Below are 21,094 nucleotides of genomic sequence, written 5' to 3'. Positions count from 1 at the left end.
ATGAAATTAAGAAAACAATTCCATTCATAATAACATCAAAATTAATAAAATACTTAGAATAAAATACTTAGAATCTCTTACTCTCAGCAGAAGATTGGTGGAGTAAAGACCTCTGAAAATCTACTTCTCCATAAAAGCAATGAGAAAACTAGTTAAACATTGTCAAAACCAACTTTCTCAGAATTCTGGAAGGTAACTACAGGCTTGCAAAAATCCAAAGAACTTTTATTTGAGACAACTGGCTGTATTTCAGAATCTCAGAAAATTGTCTGTATTTCAGGATCTCAGAAAATTGCTATATAGAAAGTGAAAAAAGAAAATTAAAAACCTCAAGGCTCCCCCCCAACTCCTTATGCAAAAGGGAAGGTAAAGGCCTACGGCCTCACAGATCATTCAGGCAATTTCTTACTGGGCCCTCATGAGCAAGGACGTGCAAATTGTAAGTTTAGCTCCATAGGCTATGTCTAGCACCTAAAACTAAAGTTTATTTGATTCCAAACTAATAATGAATTGCAAGTTTATCTTTACAGGCAACAGAACAGAGAAAAGACAGAATCAAACATTCTTCCACCTATCCAGGGACATCTATATAATTGACCCTTCCTTCACTCCCTTTTTCTCTTATAATATTCGCCTTATCTGAGGTAAAGTGTAGGTTTTCCTGGGTCTCACAAGAGTGGAACCACTGTCTCACTACCACTGCTCCCTGCCATTTCTCTTTCTGTACGCCTTTAAATGCTGAAAACTTCCAGATTCCCCTTCAGAGAAAAAAAACCGACCTCAGTTCTGTCTGCGGTTCGGTTCATGTATTTTCCTGGGTGCATCCTTAACACTGGCTTAATAAACCTCCATTGTTTGAGATGTTTGCTTCAGTTACTTATTTGGGTGGACACGAGTTTGTGGTGTTTCTAACTTGCCCTGTTCCCACCCCTCTGCCCAGCTGTGTGATAGCTTTGTACACCAGGAACCCTGCAGTTATGGTGAAATGCAGCAGCCCAACAGCCTCTGAAGGAGGTGGAATGGTCTGGAGCGTCCCAAAAGCACTATTCCCAGAAAAATATCATTATTTGACCTGTTTGGAAGTTCTTTAGAAATGACCATTCAAAGGCCTTGTCTTTATTTGACTCGACTCAGAGCTTGTTCAGTGTGAACAGCCTGGTCCCCTGGGACATTTGAGATTGAATCATCACAGCAATTGTTTAACACATTAACTGCCATGTGAGTTGTATTTAACTCACACTAGTTTTGAGCCCTGGGCCTCGGGAAACATACGAAGACTTAATTTGCTGAAACAAAATGCAGTAAGTATGTCTTGAATCACATACAACTCAGTTGGCGTGCAGTATAAAAATTGATTCTGACGCCATGTGAGTTACATATAACTCATGCACAGAAAACAACAAAAAATAGCAAATTTTTCATTACATTTGAAAGGATTGTTTTGTTTTTGAAGTTTTTATTCTATTTTCATAATAAAACACTGTGGCCCCAGGGAAAAAAATTTTTTCTAGTGTGGCAGTCAGCGTGTTAACACCATAGCTGCCTTGAGGGAATGACAGCAGTTGGGGCAAACAAGACACTGCCCAAAAACTTAAATAGAAAAGCTGTGGAGTGTAAGTTCTTAAGGAGCTTTTAAAAGCTCAGACATATCCCTAGGGATCTAGGTGGCCACATGCATGGACAGAGCTATACCTATGTCCAAGAAAGAACTGACGTTGAGGCTCTGTGGAGCAGTGACTGACGACTAAGGCAGAACTTTAACCTGCCTGCCGAATACTGAAGGCACGTCCCAACACGCACAGCCTTGCAGCAAAGGCCGAGGTTCAAGGCATTTGAAGGAGTATCTTTAAATCTCTTTAAATCGTGAATTGGCCACTAAACTAACCAAGTAGAGACTTCAGTGACCACATATAACAAAGAATACAGACTTTACAGAATTAATTAAGGAAAGTTCCTTAACCAACAGCAACAGCAAATCTGTTCCTGAAGGCTCAGCGTTTATCCTGGAGGCCACATCAGAAGAAGGAGAAAAAGTGGTTTAAGGAGCCAAAGGAGGAAAATGGTACACTGTCCTCTCAAAATCAAAATTCCTATACTTGAGTAGAAATACGGAGCTTTTAAAGGGAGGGCCCTCAGTTCTAGGCTGTTGTCACTGAACTACAGTTAATGATTCTAATCTGTCTCATCTCTGCTAAAGACAAAGCCTGTGACCCCTGCCCACCTGGGAGGCCCACCCAGACCTCTGCTGGCCTACAGTTCGGCTGAGCCGTCTCCTGTAGCACAAAGAACAAAGGACGTTCCCCTGCCCCTCCCAGCTGCCCACCTGAGACAGGGATGCAGGCCTCAGATTCCAAAAAGAGTGGGGGAAATTGTAAAGAGACAGAAAACATCTTTTGCCGTTTTTTTTCCCCCAGGCCATTCCCTCTGTTACAAATCCAGGGATGCGGGGGGTATCTGATTTCTTGAGTTATCAAGTTATATTATTTAAAATGTCCAGTTTTCAACAAAAATTACAAGATATGCAAAGAAACAAAGTATATAGCCCATAGCCCCAGAGGGAGGGAAAAAAAAGCAGTAAATAGAAACTTCTGAGGAAGCCCAGACATAAGAGTTACTTTTGTTTGGTGGCTTGTTTGTAGACAGAGTGCAGTGGCATCATCATAGTTTACTGCAACCTCAAACTCCTGGGCTCAAGCAATCCTACAGGTGCATGCCACCACGCCTGGCTGATTTTTTTTCTGTTTTTGGTAGAGATGGGGTCTTGCTCTTGCTCGGGCTGGTCTCAAACTCCTGAGTCCAAGCGATCCTCCTGCCTCAGCCTCCCAGTGCTATGATTACAGGCATGAGCCACTTTGCCAGGCCCAGAGTTACTTTTAAAGACTTTAAATCAGCTACTTAAAATACGTTCAAAGAACCAATGGAAACCATGTCTAAAGAACTAAAGAGAAGTATGAGAATTATGTCTCACCAAACAGGTAATATTGATAAAAAGATAGGAAGTATTAAAAAAAACAGCCTTGGAGATGTATGGGACACCATCCTGTGTGTAAAATGCACGTAATGGAAGTTCCAGAAGGAGAAAGAAAGACTATTTGAAGAAATAATAGCCAAAAACTTCCCAAATATGATAAAAACATTAACCTACACAACCAGGAGTCTCAAAGAGATCCACACCTAGACAATAGCCCGATCAAACTATCAAAAGAGAATCCTGAAAGCAGTAAGTGAGATGACATATTCGGAGTGCTAAAGGAAAAACAAACAGGAATTCTATCCTAAAACCAGCAAAAGGAGCCTTCAAAAAATGGAGAAATTAAAATATTCCCAAAACAAAAACAATCTGTGTCTCACAGCCCTGTTACCGAGCTCATAGTTCTTGGTCCTCGAATCAACAGAAATTGACACTACACAAAAAAGGAATTTATACAGGCACGACTTTATGGGGGGTGGCTTTTGCTCAAACAAAAGGGAGACAGTGCTGGTTAAGGAGCAGCCAGACTGGTTGTCCAAACAAAAGGCTGGGGAACTTTTAAAGGGTAGAGGGAGCAAGTTTGACACCAGCATTGAAATCACAGCATGTGGAGGTGGAATTTTGTTGGCAGCTGCCCATCCTGTGATCATGTTTCTTCATATACTGCGTGTCTCATTAGCATGTTAAATCTCTACCCTTGGTTATGATTTTTAGTATTAAAATGAGCCAGAAGGTCTACCTGGGGCTGCTCCGATGGTTGCCAGGTCCTGTTAAAGAAAACAGAACTACCTTCTATTGAAGCTGGATATTACTCATTTTCAAAGCTTTCGTTCAGTATTATAAGCAGACCTAAGCTTTGGTTCGTGGCTCAGGCAGATAGCCAAAGTCCACCACCTATACTGTCTCAGCCCTACCCTACAAGAAATTCTAAATAAAATTCTTCAGGTGGCTGGGCGCGGTGGCTCACGCCTGTAATCCTAGCACTCTGGGAGGCCGAGCTGGGTGGATTGCTTGAGGTCAGGAGTTCGAGACCAGCCTGAGCAAGAGCGAGACCCCGTCTCTACTAAAAATAGAAAGACATTATATGGACAACTAAAAATCTATATAGAAAAAATTAGCCGGGCATAGTGGCGCATGCCTGTAGTCCCAGCTACTCGGGAGGCTGAGGCAGTAGGATCGCTTAAGCCGAGGAGTCTGAGGTTGCTGTGAGCTAAGCTGACGCCACGGCACTCACTCTAGCCTGGGTAACAAAGTGAGACTCTGTCTCAACAAAAAAAAAAAAAAAAAAAAAAAATTCTTCAGGTGCAAATGAAAAGACATAAGACAGTAAGTTGAATGCACATGAAGAAATAAAGAGCACTAGTATGAATACAGTAGTCCCCCCTTATCCTCGGGGATATGTTCCAGGACCCTCAGTGGATGCCTGAAACTGCAGGTAGTACTGAACCCTAAGGTATACTATGCTTTTTCAATCTGATAGCTCAGATGGCTCCTAAGTGACTAACGGGCTGGCAGTGTATACAATGTGGATATACTAGACAAAGGGATGATTCACATCCTGGGCAGGACATGAGATTTTATCATGCTCAGAACAGCATACAATTTAAAACATGAATTGTTTATTTTTGGAAATTTTCTTTTTTTGAGACAGGTCTCACTCTGTTCCCTGGGCTAGAGTGCAGTGGTGTCATCATAGCTCACTGCATTCTCCAACTCCTGTGCTCAAGTGATCTCCTGCCTCAGCCTCCTGGGTAGCTGGGACTACAGGTGTGCACCACCATGCCCAGCTAATTTTTAAATTTTTTGTAGAGACGGGGTCTTGTTTTGTTGCTCAGGCTGTTCTCAAACTCCTGGCTTCAAGCAGACCTCTTGCTTCAGCCAGCCTCCCAAAGTGCTAGGATTAGAGGCCTGAGCCACCGCACCCAACCTGTTTCTGGAATTTTTCATTTAGTATTTTGGGACCACAGTTGACCATGAGTAACTGACACTGTAGGAAGTGAAACTGCAGATAAACAGGGACTACTTTAAATATATAGGTAACAATAAAAGACAGAGTATAAATGTATTTTTGTTTATAGCTTTTTTCCCCTATTTGACTTAAAAGACAACTGCATAAAGCAATATTTGTAGATCTTTATTGATAGGCATATAATGTATATGAAGATATAATTTGTATGAAAATACTACAAAGGATTAGAGACGGAAAGGAGCTACAAAGAGAAGCTGTTGTATACTGTTGAAATTAAATTGGTATTAATTCAAATTAGATTGTTATAAATTAAGGTTAGTTGTAATCCCCAGGCAACCACTAAGAAAATAACTTTTAGGAAATGGTAAAAGAAATAACAAGTAAATTGAAATGATGCACTAGAAAATATCTAACACAAAAGAAGGCCATAATCAAGGAACTGAAAAACAAAAATTGACATAAGACATGCAGAAAAAAAACAGCAAAATGGCAGAAGTAAATCACTTACCAATAATTACATTAAATGGATCAAACACTTCAATAAAAAGGCAGAGATTGGCAGAAAACTAAAAGTTCCAACTACATGCTATCTACAAGAGACACAGTTTAGATTCAAAGACACAAATAAGTTGAAAGTAAAAGGATGGGAAAGATATACCCTGTAAACTGTATCCAAAAGAGAGCTGGATTAGGTGTACTAATATCAGACAGAATAAACTAAGATAAAAATTGCTACTAAAAGCTTATACATCAATGTTCATAGCAACATAATTTATGTAGCTAAAAGGTGGAAAGAATTCAAATGTCCACCAGTTGATAAATGGATAAACAAAAGGTACATGCATACAATGGGATAGTAATTTGGCAATAAAAAGAAATGAAGTACTGATACATGCTATAACATGAGTGAACCTTGGAAATACTAAACTAAGTGAGAGACATCAGTCACAAAAGACCACCTATTACATTATGTGTGATTCCATTTATATGAAATGTTCAAAATAGTGTAATCTATAGACACAGAAAATAGATAAATAGTTGCTTAGGACTGGGGTTGGAGTGTGGGAGATGGGAGTGAGGATTGACTGCTAATAGGATTTCTTTTAAAGGATGAAATACTGTCCTATAATTCCATTGAGCTGATAGTTGCACAGCCCTGTGGGTATACTAAAAAACATTGAATGGCATATTTTAAACAGATGACTTATATGGTATGTGAATTATATCTCAATAAAGCTTTTAAAAATACCCTTGGGAATTATGCCTCCGTACAAGGAAATCATCTTGTTTGAAGAGTGTAAAACAAAAAAGACTAAGTCAGAAAGTTGCTTGTATGTGCTTTACTGACAAACTAAAAACCAACAAATAAAAAAAATCCCAAGCATTTAACAACAACAAAAAACCCCATGGGCACAAGGATAGATATGTAGACCAATGGAAAAGAATCGAAAGTTCAGGAGTAAACCCATACATCTATGGCCAGTTGATTTTTGAAAAGGGTGTTAAGACTGTTCAATGGGGAAAGAATAGTCTCTTCAACAAATGGTGCTATGACAACAACAAAAGAAAAAAATAGATAATTTGGACTTCATTAAAATTAAAAACTGCTGTGCATCAAAGGATATTGTCAATGAAGTAAAAAGCCAAGCTGGGAGATAATGTTTGAAAATCATATATCTGATAAGGGTCTAGTATCTAGAATATATAAAGAAGTACTTCTAACTCAACAACAAAAATCAACCCAGTTTAAAAATGGGCAAAGGACTTGAATAGACATCTCTCCAAAGAAGATATACGAATGGCCAGCCAGAGCATGAAAAGATACTCAATGTCAGTAGTCACTAGGGAAATACAATTCAAAACCACAATCGAGCACCACCTTACACCCACATGGATGGTTGTCATTTTTACAAAATAGAAAACAACCAGTGTTAGAGATGATGTGGAGAAATTAGAACCCTCGTACATTAGTGATGGAAATGTAAAATGACTCAGACATTGTACAAAAGCAGTTTGGCAGGACTTCAAAAAGTTGAACAGGCCGGGTGCGGGTGGCTCATGCCTATAATCCCAGCACTTTGGGTGGCTGAAGGGTGAGGATTGCTTGAGCCCAGGAGTTCGAGACCCAGCATGGGCAACATAGTGAGACCCCCATCTCTATAAAATATTTAAAAATTAGCCAGGCATGGTGTTGTGCACCTGTAGTCTTAGCTACTTGGGAGGCTGAAGCAGGAAGATCACTGGAGCCCAGGAGTTGGAGGCTGCAGTGAGCTATGGTTGCACCACTGTACTCCAGCCTGGGCGACAGAGTGACACCCTGTCTCAAAAAACAAACAAACAAACAAACAAAAAACAGTTAAACATAGAATTACTATATTACCCAGCAGTTCCACTGTTCCACTGCTAGGTATCTACCTAAGAGAAATGAAAGTGTGTCCACACAAAGACTTTTACATAGATGTTCGTAATCGCACTATTCAAAATAGCTAGAAGGTAGAAACAACCGAAATGTTCACCAACAGATGAATGGATGAATAGTGGCATATCCATACAATGGAATATTATTCAGCCCTAAAAGTGAATGAAGTACTGATACGTGCTATAACATGGATATACCTCAGAAACTTTACTAAGTGAAAGAAATGAGACACAAAAGGCCACATATTTTATCATTCCATTTGTATGAAATAGGTAGGGTAGGCAAATCTGTAGAGAAGGCAGATTGGTGGTCACCACGGTTGTGGATGGGGGCACCCGACTCACTGGTGGGCACAGGGATTTCTTGTGGGTAATGAAACTGTTTTGGAACTATTAATAGATACGTTGTACAACACTGTGAATGTACTAAATGCCATTGAATCATATAGTTTTAAATGGTTAATTTTATGTCTTGTGAACTTCACCTCACATAAAAAAGGGGAGGGGAACATGGGTCCTAGTTTGCCAACCCCTGTCTAAGCACTTGCAAATGCGCACATGCCTGTTTCTGTTTGAAACAGCTTCTTTTCCTGTCACCTGGTTAGCTCTCACTCCAGCTTAGGTGTCACTTTGGGAAGCCCTCCCTGACTCCCTGGTCTGCGTGTGGTGACAAGGCATCTTGTTCTCGCCCGTGTCATGGCAGTCAGCACGCTGTGTCACAGTCCTCCGCATACTTGCCAGAAAGCCTCACCCTCCGTCCTGGAGGGAAGGGCCTCTGCTGCGCTGTTTTCCTCCCCCTTGGCCCTTAGCACGGTACCTGGCACAAGAAACAAATGTGTGTGTTGAATCCTTGCCTGCTACAGTCCTCAGTGTACCTTTACCCAAACTGGGCGCACGTAACACCCAGCAGCCCCAGGAGGTGGGCGTCACCTGGCAGGTGCCTGAGGCTTAGAAGCTGGTCATGGGCTGAAGGCCACCCGTATGGCCTCTGGGTCTGTGAGTGCCAGCCAGCAGAGGAGCCGGGGTCAGGGTCTCTAGCCCAGACCTCGGGTGTTCTCTCTGCTCTGCCTCTTGGCCTTGGCTTCAGTGTAGGCTTCTCCAGCTTTGGGACTCAAACATGCTGTCATCGCGTTGCTGGAAATCTTCCCGTAGTCTCCCGGGGAGGGTGAGTTTTGTCCTGTCCTTTTGATTTTCATTTTAAAACTTACTTGTTCACTTAAATACAGACCATCTATCTGCTGGTTATTCCCTTATTTCAAATCCCTAGTCCCAGCCTCTGGCAACCACGGATACACTTTCTACCCCTACAGATTTCTCTATTTTTTTTTTTTTTTAGACAGAGTCTTGCTCTGTTGCCCTGGCTAGAGTGTCGTGGTGTCAGCCTAGCTCACAGCAACCTCAAACTCCTGGGCTCAAGTGATCCTCCTGCCTCAGCCTCCTGAGTAGCTGGGACTACAGGCATGCGCCACCATGCCCAGCTAAGTTTTTCTATATATATTTTTAGTTGTCCAGCTAATTTCTTTCTATTTTTAGTAGAGACGGGGTCTCACTCTTGCTCAGGCTGGTCTTGAACTCCTGACCTAGAGTGAGCCACTGTGCCCGGCTGATTTCTCTATTCTTGATACTAATATTTCTTGTGTGGAATCAGACAATATATGGTCTTTTGTGACTGGCTTCTTTCCTTAGCATATTTTCGAGGTTCATCCATGTTGTGGCATGTATCAGGACTTTGTGTAATAACTTTAACATAAGTCTGTGCAATAGAAAAGTAAAATAGAAAAGATTTTTAAAAACAAAAATATTAAAGCCTTTGTTTTCCCAGTTTAAGGAGATGTGAGTAGGTGGGGAATAGACTAAATTCTACCCACAGACTATATGGGCCTCACTCAGCAGAGATGATTATTTTAATGTTGAATTACAGGAGCTTGAACTGTTGACACTTTCATGTTCCATTTGCTTAGCTTTTTCAGCATTTGAAATTGGATATAAATGTACTAAAATTCTTTGCTGGAAAATGTAAGTTCTAAGTGTTATAAAAGATATTAGTCTTATTGGTTTTTATTACATAAAATTTTTGCTACTTATAGGTTTCAGAAAACATAATCTTCAAAATTAGCCTGTAATCTCATCCCCCTGATTTAACTACTATTAATGTTTTAGAGTTTTTCCTCCAGAATGCACAAGTCTTATTTCTTATGAAAACATGCACACACATATATTTAACAAATTAGTATTATCTGTCTTATACTTTTCTATAGTCTTATTTTTTCCCCTAGTTTGTGCTATCTTTGCACATCAAATTCAGAGTTATATCATCCCCCTAATAGCTAATAAGTTTAATTTTTACTAGAGAAATTATATCAGGGTATCAGACTTTCGTTTTGGAAGGATGTTTCAAAAATTGTTTATTTACGTTCATCTCCTTTCTCTCCCTTTCATTGCAAAATATCTTTTCTTAGCAAAACCGTGTGGTTGGGGCAATGCAGCTCTATTCTGTGGATAGGAAAGTTTCACAGCCCATAGAAGGCCATGCCGCTGCTTTTGCAGAGTTCAAGATCGAGGGAAATGCCAAGCCTGCCACCCTTTTCTGCTTTGCTGTGCGTGGTCCTACAGGCGGCAAGGTAAGACCCACTCCGCTTTGTCTTCTTCCTGAGAAGTGCGTCCTGAGTTGGTGCCGGGTGCGAGTGCAGCTGGGAGTAGGGCACGGCCCGCAGGCGCCTGTGTAATCAAAGGCCCACGGCAGCCTGGAGAACCCCTCACCCTGATGGACAGGCCAGTGGGTTGGCAGCGATGCTGGCATACAGTTAGTGACCTGAAGTTGGCTACTGATTAATTGGCCCTTTTCCCCTAAAAAATCCTCTCAGACTGTACTGAGATGGGCCATAAAGGTGAGTGAGGCACAGTTTCTGCTCTGGGGCATCAGTCTCATGGCAGAGATGGCTGTGAAGTCACCAGTGCAGTGCCATCCTTGCCGTAAGACATGGCTCCGTGTCACCCAAGGTGTGGTTCCACTCAGGTGGTGGCGATGGGGGTGCCAGGGAAGCTGCAGAGAGAAGAGGCTGTGCCTGGGAGCGAGCTGAGTTTTGCTTGGCTTGGGTGTGGCCAGCACTATTGGGCAGGGCTGCCGTGGCACCGGGCTGGAGGTGGAAGAGCTTTCGGTGTCGGGGAGACCTGGGGTTCCGCCGGGGTTGCCTTGGTCACTGGGAGGGTGGCTTCAAAACAGAGCCCTATCCCAGTACACTCTTGTCAGAAACATTTCTTGAAATCATTATTTTGGGTTGTTCGTTAGACCTGAAGTCGTCCCCAAAGAGGAGTTCTAAATTAGTATGTGGCTTCCCAGACCTCCTTATTGGAAATACACTTCTTTGAGTACTTTGGTCTCTTGCTGAGTAACGTACTTCATACCTTCCTTAGTTGAAAACCAGTAGGAAAACATGACAGGAGTCAGGTCAGTTGTCAGCTTTGTTGCTGGTAAGGCTGCTTAAGGACACTGACTTTAGCTATGTGGCCCAGAGCGGCTCAGCACCTCTTCCCAGACAGAACTGGGCAGCGACGGGCCGCCCCTCCGCAGTGGCACCTGCCCTGCGGAGCTCCCCGTGGAGAAGAGCGTCCTGCATAAGCAGCGGGCGGCAGCCCCAGAAAGAAGGGCTCGGCTGTCAGGTGGGCCGCTGCCCTCAGGCAAGCAGGCGAGGCTGGAGATGGGCCAGGAGGGTCTTTGTGGCAGGGCCTTCCACACTCAGGGACCGGCGGCCTGGGAACCGCGGTGTCCCCGCAGTAACTGTCCTGGGAGCTGCCCCATATCTTGTGTCTGGATCTTGCCTCCCCAGCTGCAGGGAAGAGTGCGGGGTCCTGCAGAGTCCTGCTCAGCCTGTGCCCCTGACGGAGTCCGCCTGTCCTGGAGGACCAGCCTGGCAGTTTCCACCTGTAGACGAGAGTTGCCTGGACTCAATTCCTGCCTGCTGACCTCCCCCAGCGGCCTCCCCAGGAAGCCTGGCTTCCTTTCCCACACCTCCACTTCTGTTGCAGTATCACCCCTTTCCAGCTCCCGAGCAAGAAGCCACGGCTCTCAGGTGCCATTCTATTCTGCTGTCACCTGACCTTTAGCAAGCCTCACATCTGTCCTTAGCCTTTTATGGTAGACAGAGCCCTGTCACCTCACATTCGGGTTAGGAAGTAGCATTTATCAGTCCCTCAGACCCACTCCAACCTTTCTAACCAATAGGCCTAGCCAGAGAATTTTCCTAAACTACCTTTTACCTGTCTTTAAGTGGCTTTGTGCAAGACGTCTAAATCCCCCACGTCTGCCCCTCAGAAGCCCCCAGTGCTTCTGCTCGGCCTCCTTTCTTGGCCTGGCTCAGCATCCTCCCCTCCCTGCCTCAGGCCCTGCTGGTGTTTCCTTCCTCCCTGCCTGGCTGAATCCAGACTGTCCTCCAGGGGTACCCTTGTCCCTTTCCTCTGCTAAGCTACCCTCCAACACTTGTTGTTTCATGTCTCTCATATCATGTTGTGATATAGTTCCAGACTTGTTTTAGCTTTGGTATCTTGCATGAAAGTTATGGGGTCTGGGCGCGGTGGCTCATGCCTGTAATCCTAGCACTCATGGGAGGCCGAGCCGGGAGGATCGCTTGCACTCAGGAGCTCGAGACTAGACCCGTCTCTACCAAAAAGAAAGGAAACAAACAAACAACAACAACAACAACAAAACCAGCCAGGCATTGCAGCGCATGCCTGTATTCCCAGCTACCCGGGAGGCTGAGGCAAAAGGATCACATGAGCCCAGAAGTTAGAGGTTGCAGTGAGCTACAGTGACCCCACTGCAGTCTACCCAGGACAGTGGAGTAAGACCCTGTCTCAACAAAAAAAAAGACAAGGCAATTGAACACCACTCCTTTTTAGAAAATGAAAAAAAAAAAGTAAAAAAGAAAGTTATGGAGAAGGCATGTGTGTAGGTCAGGTACCTGAAGCTGCTGTGATAAAGGCAGGGAGGCCCCCTCATGTGCAGCTATTCCTGCCGATTCTACAAAGATTCTACTTCCCCTAGCATAACCTTGAAAAGCTCAGGCCTATGCCATGGTCCGACTGTCTCGTGAGTTTGGGCTTCGGTGATGAGATGTGGTCACTAACGCGCTTATGTGAGCCTGGGCCGTGTCCAGGAGAGCCAAGAGCGGAGCTGGAATGGACAGCAGATCCTGGCCAGACCCTTTCTTCCATGGGCATTGGTGCCAAGGCCCAGGGAAAGGGGACATACGTGGTGACTCTGTCGACTAGACCTTCCTAGGCTGCGTGGCCTTGGCTCTGCTTGCTGGGCCTGATGGTGGGCGACAGCTCGGTGGATGATCACAAGCAGCCCAATGAAGGGGTCATCCTGCTTTGGTGAATGTGAGTTTTAGCGTTGGTCATACAGTGCGTGGACCTGAGGCTCTGCTCACCTCTGTCTTGGTCAGCATCTGCCTGCCACCAAGCACATTTCCCTGTACTGACCTAAAATCCTCTTCTAGTTGCACATCGTCGAAGTTGGACAGCCTGCAGCAGGAAACCAGCCTTTCGTAAAGAAAGCCGTGGATGTGTTCTTCCCTCCAGAGGCACAGACTGATTTTCCAGTGGCCATGCAGGTATGAACATGCTGCTCTGTAAGCGTCTTCATGTCCTAAAATACTCACTGTAGCACCTCCTGAGCTCCAGGAGGCCACACCTGCAGTCCACTTCTGTGTCCCCTCCGCCAGCAATCCATGACTCCTTCAAACCCATTTGGAGGCCTGGGACTTTGGTGTGTGGGCTGGACAAGGCCTGTCCGTGGAAAGGAGCGCCCTTCATCAGTCCTTTGTAGCTGAACCAGTTGGCTGTAAAATACATCAAAGATCTCACTACTTGTTACATGAAACCTTTCTGAGACGTAAACCTTTTCTGAACAAAATTGGGATCACATTATATATGTAAGATTATATAATCTCCTTTTTACTTTTTGTCTCATAAAAATGTGTTATCTAGAAATTTCCAGCAATGTCGATAAATGTAACAGCAGAATTAAATATCAGCTGAAATCCCGCCACTGCTAATTGTGACCGCCCCTTTGGAGGTAACTTCACATGCACATTAGGTACAAACAGATCCTTACGAAAACGGCTTGCAGCAGCCTGGCTTTGTGACCTCCTCTCACTGTGTTGCAGATCATTCTGTGTCAGTGATGTACATGTATCTGTTTTATTGTTTGCATCATCAGTTCTGCAGAGGTGCCGTAACTCATTTGAGCAATCCCCGGTGGTGGATATTTATGTTTGCAATAAACACTTCAAGGAACACTGTGGTCTATTTATCTTTGTACGTTAGTCTAAAAGTCTAAGGATGAGTTCCTAGACATGAAATTGCTGGGTCAGGAGCATGTGCATGTCACAGGCTGTCATGACCACACCAGCCAGGTCATATTCCTGCCAGCGCTGCTTTGGTAGCTGGACAGTGTCTGCTGGTTTTCAGGCCCTCTTGTCAGTTACTGTCGGGGAGGTTGGGTTTATCAGCCACTCATATGCATCTGGCTAATTGCCTCTTCCTAATCTTTGCATTTTTTCTGTTGGGGTCTTTATCTTATTTGTAAGAACTCTTTGTAGTTTCTAGTATACTAAGTGTCTGATGTGTTTTGGATATTTTTCCCGGGCATAATTTGTGGTGTGTTGCACCTTGTGGAAGTTTTGCAGTTTTGTGTGGCTATGGTATCATGTTTTGAAAATAATTTTGTACCCCAAGATAATTGCAGTATTTACCTGTATATGTACATATGTGTGTGTGTATATATATATATATATATATGTATTTTTTTTTTTTAATTGAGACAGGATCCCTCTGTGTTGACCAGGCTGGTCTTGAACTCCTGGCCTCAAGTGATCCTCCCACCTCAGCCTCCCAAGTAGCTGGGATTACAGGTGCACACCACTGTTCCCAGCATATTTTCTTTCATTACTCTCTTAATTGTATTTGTTTTTTTATTTAAAGTCTTTGGCCCATCTGGAATTTACTTTGATCTGCTCATTAAATTCTCATATATGATTGATTCTCTTACAGGACCCTCAGTTTATGAGACAGACTCTCACTCTGTCACCCAGGCTGGAGTGCAGTGGCATCATCATAGCTCACTGTAACCTCCAATTCCTGGGATCAAGCAATCCTCCCAGCTCAACCTCCAGAGTAGCTGGGACCACAGGTGTGCACCACTATGCCTGGCTAATTTTTGTATTTTTTATAGAGACAGAGTTTCGTTATGTTGCCCAGGCCTGTCTTGAACTCCTGGCCTCAGGCGATCCTCACGCCTAGGCCTCCCAAAAGTGCTGAGATAACAGGTGCCAGCCACCGTGCCCAGCCTAATACCATACTTTTAAAATTACTATGTGTTTTATAATAATTCGGTTGGGCAGATTCCTCTGTCTTTTTCCCCTTCAGGTTTTCCTGTGTGTTGAGTATTTTCCTGGAAGAGTCCAGGGTACTTGGCAAAGGTCAAAGATTAATGAGGGGTGGTAGAGGGCAGGCTGGGATGTGAACTCAGTGTCTGGGGTCTTCTTCCAGAATTTTACCCTTCTTTCATGAACTCTTAGCTTGCTTAGAGGGTTTTGGTAAGAAACTGGGGAAAGGATAGCTCTAGCTGCAAGATATATAGAATAGCCTGATTTTCTTGGACCTTCCTTTGTGAGCGGTTGGGCAGAGTTTTGACTTTAAAACTGGTTCTCAGTGGTGTAGGAGTTAGAATCCACGTCTCAGGGAAGCGTTGCTCCACCAGTCATTTCAGGAATCCTCCTCCTCATTTGCGAGCTCTGTTGTCCTACTTGCCGTCACCTTACCTCTCCAGCCTGTTGTTCTGTCCTCTTGCAGGTTGGAGCTAAACACGGTGTTATTTACTTGATCACAAAGTGTGGCTATCTTCATATGTACGACCTAGAGTCTGGAGTGTGCATCTATGTGAACCGCATTAGCGCTGACACGATCTTTGTAACTGCTCCACATGAACCGACCTCTGGAATTATTGGCGTCAACAAAAAGGGACAGGTATGTAACTCTGAGATCTTGTTTTACACGTTTTCCGTTCACTAGGAACCGGCTCCTAAACCGTCTCCCCTCCCCTTCGCTCCCTCACCGCCCTCCCCTTCAGACAGCACATGCCCAGCGCTGGGTTGGTTCCGAGAGGGCAGCTCCCTCGTTCCTGGAGTGTCCACCAGTGGAGCAGCAGTTCTGATGCCAGCCACACACGTCTTTGTGCCGTATGCACATTGCTGGGGGAGGGTTGAAAAAGCAGATACTATGGTAGTTAAGTTACCTTTCTCAACCAAAGCTTTCAAAGAGAGTTAAAAGAAGAAAATCTCTGCTTAAAAAAAAAAAGTTTGAGAAAAAAAAAGTCAGTTCCGTGAAAACAGGCCATTTTGGCATCGTGCCGAACGCGTCACTGGGGCTGATGTCCACGTGCTGTAGCAACCCCACAGAGGCCCGTGCCGCGGCTGTGCCATGCTGTCTGCCCTGTCACAGTTACCGCTCTCAGGGCCCCCCTCGCAGGCTGCTCACCAGGAGCTGAGAGCGTGGCTGCCTTCCAGTGTCGGGAGGGAACCAGGCCGAGCACAAGGGTGGAGCTCCTCGAGGCTGCTCCGGCCTCACCGTGGGTCCTTACAGGTGCTGTCCGTTTGTGTCGAGGAAGATAACATCGTGACTTACGCTACCAACGTGCTTCAGAATCCGGACCTTGGCCTGCATTTGGCTATTCGTAGTAACCTGGCTGGGGCAGAGGAGTTGTTTGTGGGAAAATTCAGTACCCTCTTTGCACAGGGGAGCTACGCGGAAGCCGCCAAAGTAGCAGCATCTGCACCAAAGGTAACGAAACTTGAATTCTGTTCAAGCATTCTGAAGTTGTAAGAGCCAACTCTGAGAATGAGATACGCATAGAAGCATTTCACTACCAATATTGGGGTATATTAGTGTTAAGGGTTTTTTTGCTTTTTAGTTTTAAAATTTTATACCAATGGCATAACAGTAATAAAACAAAAAGCACAGTCTTGCTGCACTGACATCCTTTTCCCTGTCTTCCAGCCCTTGTCTGTGTGCATGCATATTACCCAACATCTTAGCTTAGGTACAGTTTTGCGTTTTTGTGACTTAGAACTTTCCACGGCTGCTACAGTTGCATCCAGTGGTTGTACCCTTTTTGTTTAGCTACAATCCTACTCTGAACTTTCTCCACTCTTCTCGGGTATAGCAGTTCTGCTTACGGCTTTTCCCTTGGTTTGTTTCATTAGGATAAATTGTCCTGGGACTAGATCTGCTCCTGAGTAGTAAAGACTTTCAAATTGTCTCTCCTTGAAAGAATCCTTCTTGCCTTTCAAGTGATGGTTATGAACAAATCATTTCTAGTTTTCATCTGGGAATTTGAGTATTTTGAATTAGAATATAATCGTAGTAGAACTTACGACTACAGGGTCAACTCAGAGGCCTGTTCTCACTGCAGCAGGCCAGGGGAGAAGTAAGACCCTACCTGTGAAGTCACCCGTAGGACCCGGACCCACCTTACTGGTGGTCATGGTTGAAGGTTTGCCTTAGTAGAGGGCTTTTTGTCCCTGACAGTTAGTGTGGAATTTCCATTGGCAGATTTTGTTTTTAATACAAGCAAATTGAGTAAAGGGGTCCCTTGTGATTACAGCAAAATGACCTGCATTTCCATTGATCAGGGAATCCTGCGGACAAGCGACACGGTGCGGAAGTTCCAGAGCATACCCGCTCAGCCCGGGCAGGCTTCTCCTCTGCTTCAGTACTTTGGGATCCTGCTTGACCAGGGTCAGCTCAATACACTTGAATCCTTAGAACTCTGCCGTCCAGTTCTTCAGCAGGGGCGCAAGCAGCTCTTAGAAAAGTGGCTGAAAGAAGACAAGGTAGGAACACTTGTGAGATCACAACCCCCCACACAGTTTGAAAACTGGGTTCTCGGCTCCCTGCTTCTCTGGTCCTAACCTTGCCTTGTCCTTTGGGTGCCACAGCTGGAGTGCTCAGAAGAGCTGGGAGATCTGGTCAAAACGGCTGACCCTACACTTGCTCTGAGTGTGTACCTCCGGGCAAATGTGCCAAACAAAGTGATCCAGTGTTTTGCAGAAACAGGCCAATTCCAGAAAATTGTGCTGTATGCCAGAAAGGTAATGCACGTTGAACGATCTGTATCTCATAAATTACTCATTTGTGGCTGGGTGGTTGCTGGTTCTGAAGTTTATAAAATATCCTATGTGAGTGCTCTGATGGGAGAGCATTGTCAGCATTGCTGTTAGCATCTGTCGTTTATCTCTAACACTCGTATCTTACTCTCTCCAGTTTTTTATTGTCCGGTCTTGGTTTTACAGCTCTTCCATCACCCTTCCTGGAGGGAACTTTCCTGTGATCTTATCTTGCTCTCTCTCTGGGTCCCCATCCCCCCAGCACCCTGCAGTGTGTTAACTGCATATTAATGTGGCGGGTGTCCAGGTCTGGCTCCCACGTGCTCCCTGCAGGCTGTGCTTGCAAATGGATGGGTGACTTCTCTGTGGTCTGCACGGTTTTTACGGTTAATTGTGCCTTCCACATACATGGAATCAGTTCATTTATTTGGATATCGTGTTTGTTAGAGGGCTGGTACACACATAAGCCAGTTTCTTTGTAAACACAAGTTCAGAACAAAGGATGGAGAACTTCTTTTTCATTTTCTTTTTCTTTTTGAGACAGAGTCTCACTCTGTCACCTGGACTGGAGTGCAGTGGTGTCACCATGGCTCACTGCAGCCTCAAACTCCTGGGCTCAAGCAATCCTCCTGCCTCAGCCTCCTGAGTAGCTGGGACTATAGGCATGCACTAGGACGCCTGGCTAATTTTTCTGTTTTTAGTAGAGATGGGGTCTCACTCTTGCTCGGGCTGGTTTCAAACTCCTGAGCTCAAATGATCCTCCCTCCTCAGCCTCCCAGAGTGCTAGGATTACAGGTGTCAGCCACCACGCCCACCCACCTGGCCAGAACTTCTTTTTCTAATTCCTACAGTTTTTAGTTTGTCTTCCTGGCTGGTGTTCCCTTGCTTCTAGGTCGGGTATACCCCAGACTGGATCTTTTTGCTGAGGAGTGTGATGAGGGTCAGTCCAGAACAGGGCCTGCAGTTTTCTCAGATGCTGGTGCAGGATGAGGAGCCATTGGCTGACATCAACCAGGTGAGCACAGGCTGTTGGGAACAACTTTTAGTGGGTTTTTATAGCTATCAAGAAGATTGCCTTTCATTTGTTTTTCTGTTAATGTGTGTCTCGACGCTCTTCTTTGCTGTTAATCTTCTAGTTTTTAAAAATCTGGTGTGCAGGGGAGCTTGTCTTCTACTCTTTATTATGTGAACACTTGTTACCTTTGGTTCGAAGTATCTCAGAGGATGTGTGTGGGGCTGGGAGGATTGTGTTTCTTTGTGCGGTGGTGGGTGGTGGCCAAGTGACGTTCACAGTGGCAGCCCCCATCCCTCCCGACTCCAGTTCCTGCCTCATTGTCTCCTGAGCGCGTGGAGCACTCAGTGGCCCAAGCACCACAGCGAGTGCCGTCTAGTCACCCAGACGTTCATCTCGTGGGTGTCTGGCTGACCTGGGTTTGTGTGAATGTCAGTCTGTCTTTTAGTACAACCTACTTGGCGTTTAGATTTAAGCACAAGTCATCGCCGGTATACTGTTCAAGGGGCTTTGGGTGACATATAGGTATGTAATGAAACTTGAAGGAAGGTAACAAAACCAACAACCTGTCTGGAAATAGTAAGTACAGTTATATTGGTTTTATACATCTGGGAATTTGCAGATGTTTTGGAGAGCATGAATAAGGAGTTTGAGCCAAATCTTAGTTCTCAACAAGAAAGAAGTCTTCAGTTCAAATCTTGATTAAATTTCATATTTTAAAGTTTTTAAAAATATGAACTTCTGTCTATAGAATGTACCAAGAAATATATAAATTTTATATTTTAAATATGAAAACAGTTACGCAATTACTAAATTTATTACCTATATTTCACCTCTTATTAAGGCTTATTAATTCTTTAAATTAACATCTATTTAACTTTAATAATTGGTGCCTAAGTAAATGTTAGTGTTTTCCCAGTTGTGTCTGAGTAATATAACGATAGTATATGGGCCAGACACCAGGTATTGGCTGCTGTATTATTCAGGGTTCTCCAAAGAGACAGAGCCAATAGGGTTGATATGGATATAGAGATACAAGAGGGGATTTCTTAAGGGAATTGGCTCACATGATTATGGAGGTTGGGAAGTCCCATGACAGGCCATCTGCAAGCTGGAGATCTTGGAATGCCAGTATCATGACTCAGTCCAATTTTGAAAGCGTTAGAACCAGGGAGACGGATGATGTAAGTCTCAGCCCAGAGGCTGAAGGCCTGAGAATCCAGAGGGCTGCTAGTGTTAAGTTCTGGAATCCAAAGTCCAGAGAGCCTGGAGTTCTGATGTCCAAGGACAGGATGAAAAGAGTGTCCCAGCTCCAGGAGACAGGGTATGGGGGCGGGGGGTGGGGCAGAGAGAGAGAGAGAGAGACTGAGTAGGAAAAAACCCTTTTTTCTTCTATTGTTCTATCTGGGCCCCAGCCAGTTGGATGGTGCCTGCCCACATTGAGGGCAAATCTTCCTCCATTCCATCCACTGGACTCACGTGCCAATTTCCTCTGGAAACACCCTCACAAGATACACCCAAAAATAATGCTTTACTGGTTCTGTAGGTATTCCTTTATCCAGCGAAGTTGACACCTGAAATTATTTAACCATCACAACAGCCTCTAGGACTTGATTAAGTAATGTATTGTTAAGATCGCTTGGATCATTCATTATAAAAGGGGTTCATTCATTATAAAAGTTACTCCCTTTCATCCATTCCAGTAAAATGCTTTGTTGGTGAGTATAACAAAGATGATGTGATTTCACAGAACTATATATTAATAAATAGTGGCCATAAATTACATGAATTTTGATCACATAAGAAAATGCAAAGGAAGGAACTAATTGTTGAATTTCTAAATGAAATTCTATTTCAGGAACTATTTCAATAGGAAAATAAAACACTGTTTCCTTTGAGTGACGTGTGTCTTGGATCTGTTTCAGATTGTAGACATTTTCATGGAAAACAGTTTAATTCAGCAATGTACTTCCTTCTTGTTGGATGCCTTGAAGAATAATCGCCCAGCTGAGGGGCACCTCCAGACTCGGCTGTTGGAGATGAACCTGATTCATGCACCCCAGGCAAGTGGCACGTCTAGGCTAACACCAAGGGCGGAGTACCTGTGGCCCCTCTGTGTGGGACTCACAGACCTGAGCGCAGCTTTGGGCTGGGTTGTGCTAGTGCCAGATATTTATCTTTGTATTTCTCAGTGGACATTCTCCGTGAGTTTCCTAACAGATTTTTCCAGAAATCATGGTATAAGACTTTTCATGGAAACAGTACACTTGGGCTATCATTTCTTCCTTTCTTCTTTTTATCCATTGTGGTAAAATATACATAACAAAGTTTACCATTTTAATAATTTTTAGGTGTATGGTACAGTAGCATTAAGAATATTCACTGGCCAGGCACAGTGGCTCATGCCTGTAATCCTAGCACTCTGGGAGGCCGAGGCAGGAGGATTGCTCAAGGTCAGGAGTTCGAGACCAGCCTGAGCAAGAGCGAGACCCCCGTCTCTACTAAAAATAGAAAGAAATTATTTGAACAACTAAAAATATATATAGAGAAAATTAACC

At 44.2% G+C, this 21,094-nt stretch overlaps 1 protein-coding gene across 1 annotated transcript in view; it reads left to right on the top strand.

Annotated features, from left to right (window-relative positions):
- Nucleotides 1–21,094, top strand: part of CLTCL1 (clathrin heavy chain like 1) — an 88,938-nt gene that overhangs the window by 17,648 nt on the left and 50,196 nt on the right. The window contains exons 3-10 of the mRNA XM_069497050.1: nucleotides 9,818–9,979; nucleotides 12,857–12,970; nucleotides 15,213–15,386; nucleotides 16,002–16,199; nucleotides 17,051–17,251; nucleotides 17,357–17,509; nucleotides 18,417–18,539; nucleotides 20,462–20,599. Of these exons, the coding sequence (XP_069353151.1) occupies nucleotides 9,818–9,979; nucleotides 12,857–12,970; nucleotides 15,213–15,386; nucleotides 16,002–16,199; nucleotides 17,051–17,251; nucleotides 17,357–17,509; nucleotides 18,417–18,539; nucleotides 20,462–20,599 (1,263 nt within the window). The remainder of the gene's footprint in view (nucleotides 1–9,817; nucleotides 9,980–12,856; nucleotides 12,971–15,212; nucleotides 15,387–16,001; nucleotides 16,200–17,050; nucleotides 17,252–17,356; nucleotides 17,510–18,416; nucleotides 18,540–20,461; nucleotides 20,600–21,094) is intronic.

The sequence above is a fragment of the Eulemur rufifrons genome, chromosome 21 (assembly GCF_041146395.1).
Source record: "Eulemur rufifrons isolate Redbay chromosome 21, OSU_ERuf_1, whole genome shotgun sequence".
Lineage (NCBI taxonomy): Eukaryota > Metazoa > Chordata > Mammalia > Primates > Lemuridae > Eulemur > Eulemur rufifrons.
The sequence above is the reverse complement of the archived record's forward strand: the minus strand, read 5'-3'. Positions and strand labels throughout refer to the sequence as shown.